At 37.4% G+C, this 2,960-nt stretch overlaps 1 protein-coding gene across 1 annotated transcript in view; it reads left to right on the top strand.

Annotated features, from left to right (window-relative positions):
- The first annotated feature begins 1,095 nt into the window (after positions 1-1,095).
- The window catches only part of CHIC2 (cysteine rich hydrophobic domain 2), a 90,189-nt gene continuing 88,324 nt past the window's right edge, over positions 1,096-2,960 (top strand). Inside the window, exon 1 of the mRNA XM_053703966.1 lies at positions 1,096-1,311. Within this exon, the coding sequence (XP_053559941.1) occupies positions 1,190-1,311 (122 nt within the window). The 5' untranslated portion in view covers positions 1,096-1,189. The remainder of the gene's footprint in view (positions 1,312-2,960) is intronic.

Here is a 2,960-nt window from a genome sequence, read left to right as displayed (position 1 = left end):
ACCCCGATGTTCAAGTTAGGATTGTATTTCATGTTGTTTATGTATATCCTCTTTAACTTGTTTGTTGTATACTAAACAAAACTATTTCTGTATGCTTCTTGTATACCTTGTTGTTTGATGTATTCAAAAAGAAACAAAATATATGCTTTGTCCTTTGAAAAGGGGGGAAGATGTGATGAGAGTGGGAAGTGATGTCACCCGATGGGGGCGTGGTTTAGGGCATTGATTGTCTATGTCGCAGTTACCAAGTTAGATGTGTTGTACAAGCTGTATACTTCTATGCTCTGCAATAAAATAGCGTTGTACCTTCTATGCTGTGTCCTGCATCTCATGGCAACTATTACTGTTGCTGGCTGAGCTATTTTAAAAAAATGGTCACCTTAAAGCTGCATAATGATCTATCTAAATCTTGAAAGAAAAATGTTGGGTTTCATGACATATAACTGCAGAGTTCAATACCATGGGGCCGAATTATCAAGCTCCGAATGGAGTTTGATGCCCGTTTCCGCGCAAGCCTTTTGGCTCGCTGGAAACAGCAATTATGAAGCAGCGGTCTAAAGACCGCTGCTCCATAACTTATCCGCCTGCTCTGAGGCTGTGGACATCAATTCGCCCGACCCTATACAATCGGCTGATTGGCACCCCCTACAAGCAAATGATTGGCAGCGAATCTGCAGGGGGCGGCATTGCATAGCAGTTTATCGATGTGTGACGGACATGATGCGCTACATAGTATCATGTCCGCTAGCACTTTCATAAATAGGCCCCTATGTGTCCATTTTACACATCCTGAAATTAGAATTGAACATATTACATATTATTCAACATTGTGGCCTATCTTAATTGGGAGTCACATGCATAATTTCAAAAATCAGCTTTGTTTATCTAAATGTATAACGTATTTCCAAAATTGATCTAATTGTAGTGTTATGAATTGTTACTATAAATAAATGGAAAAGATAACATCACAGTGTGGTTTGTACTTATATTAATAACGTTACTTTTGTTTAAAAAAAAGAAAAGAAAAAAAAAGAAAAGTCTCAAGCTATGCATCAGATGGCTGAGTGACGTTGAACGTCCATGTTCCGTCATGACGCAGCAACAGGGCATGGCGGCCCCCTCTTCCTGGTAACTGTACCGGGGAGAAAGAGTGAGGGCAGACTTTACAGTAAGACGGGCTTCGTTAGGGATGGCGGATTTTGATGAGATTTACGAAGAAGAGGAAGAAGACGAAGAGCGGGCGCTGGAAGAGCAATTACTTAAATATTCGCCGGATCCGGTTGTTGTGCGAGGATGCGGGCACGTCACTGTGTAAGGCCGCTGGGGTCTCAGCCCCTAAGGGAACCAGGCTGTGCATTTTTCCACGGCTTTCCGGTTCTCTGTTCCACTTGGCCAATATATTCAGAAAGGTGGGAAGGAGAAGCGTAAGGCCCTCGGAAAATAAAGCAAAGGAGTCATCACTGTGGGATATCTTGTGAAATATTAAATGGTCCATTTTAAAATCTTAAGACATTTGTCTGTGAATATATATATTATATGTGTGTGTTGTTTTTTTCTTCTTCTAAATTGTATGGAAGATTATATTTTATAGTGTAAAAGCCAAGTTTTCTCTTAATTAAAAAAGTATTTATATTTAGAAGCCATAGTGATGGCTAATTGAGAGTTTACCCATGTTGCTATAGAAGACTGCAGTGAGTTACCTAATGTTATGGTAGCCAAGGGGTTAACTGCTGTGTGTTCTGGTTTCTACCCTTGATTTTTTTAAACCATACAATATCTATGCATATTTTTGTTTCCTATGTGTTACAGTAAAATATTACCTAGTAACTTATAAATGTAAGTTATTTTGGAATGTACATTGGAGTCCAAATGCTGTTGCCAGGAGCAATACTGTACTTTAGTATTTCTATACACAGGCAGCAATACAACAAACTGATTTATGTTAAAGAGTCTCGGTGTTCATAGTTTTAACTCAACCAGCAGCTTAGTGTGACTGAGCTCATACACTGCACTTAACAGCAATATTCTCAAATGTTTATTGTTTATTAACAGTGTTGTCAATTTGTTTTTGCAGGGACTGATTAAATGCTTAAAGGGATATGAACCCAACAATTCTCTTTCATGATTCAGATAGAGCATCTAATTTTAAACAACTTTATAATATACTTATATTATCTCATTTGATTCACTTGGTATCATTTGTTGAAAAGCATACACAGGTAGGCTTAAGAGCAAGATTCCATCTGATTAATTAAAGAAAATGTTTTGGGTTTCATGTTCTTTAAAAAGTAATTTAAAGGTTACAAATGAAGTTTTCCTTTTTTTTTTCCCCAAATTTTCTTGGGTGATGTAAAACATTCTTTATATCCAGAGCTTAATGGGATAGAGGAGAATTTTAGTGAGACCAAAATATCTTAGAAAAGCCACAGGTGTTCATTAAAGGGCCATAATACCCAAATGTTTAAACACTTGAAAGTGATGCAGACTAGAAAATATCACCTGAACATGTCTATGTAAAAAAGAAAGATATTTTACCTTAAAAGTTTCTCAGTAGCCACATCCCATTGTAAAGGACTTCTAAGCAGCATAGCAGTATGTCTGTCCCGGGACAGCCAAAGGGTTGAGCCTTGTGCACTCTTATGTTATTTCCCTATTCAGTGTACGGAAGTTTACAATGAAATCTCATGAGTTAAGTCAAATCTCACGAGATCACAGTAAAAGAGTTCATGACCTCAGCACTGCTGATGCTGATTCGCTGCTGTTCATTTTTTCATTTTTTTTTTATTTTTTTACCTGCAGCTGAGTATAACTTTTTACACAGAACTTACTCTGCTAAGCTGAGGAAATTGTGAGGTTAAATATCTTCCTTTTTTACATAGAGATGCTCAGGTGATATTTTCCTGTCAGCTTTTTACAGTTATACTGCATCAATTTCAAGTGATTTAGCATATGAGTATTAT

Source organism: Bombina bombina, chromosome 2, assembly GCF_027579735.1.
Source record: "Bombina bombina isolate aBomBom1 chromosome 2, aBomBom1.pri, whole genome shotgun sequence".
NCBI lineage: Eukaryota > Metazoa > Chordata > Amphibia > Anura > Bombinatoridae > Bombina > Bombina bombina.
This window is presented reverse-complemented; position numbering and strand designations above follow the sequence as displayed.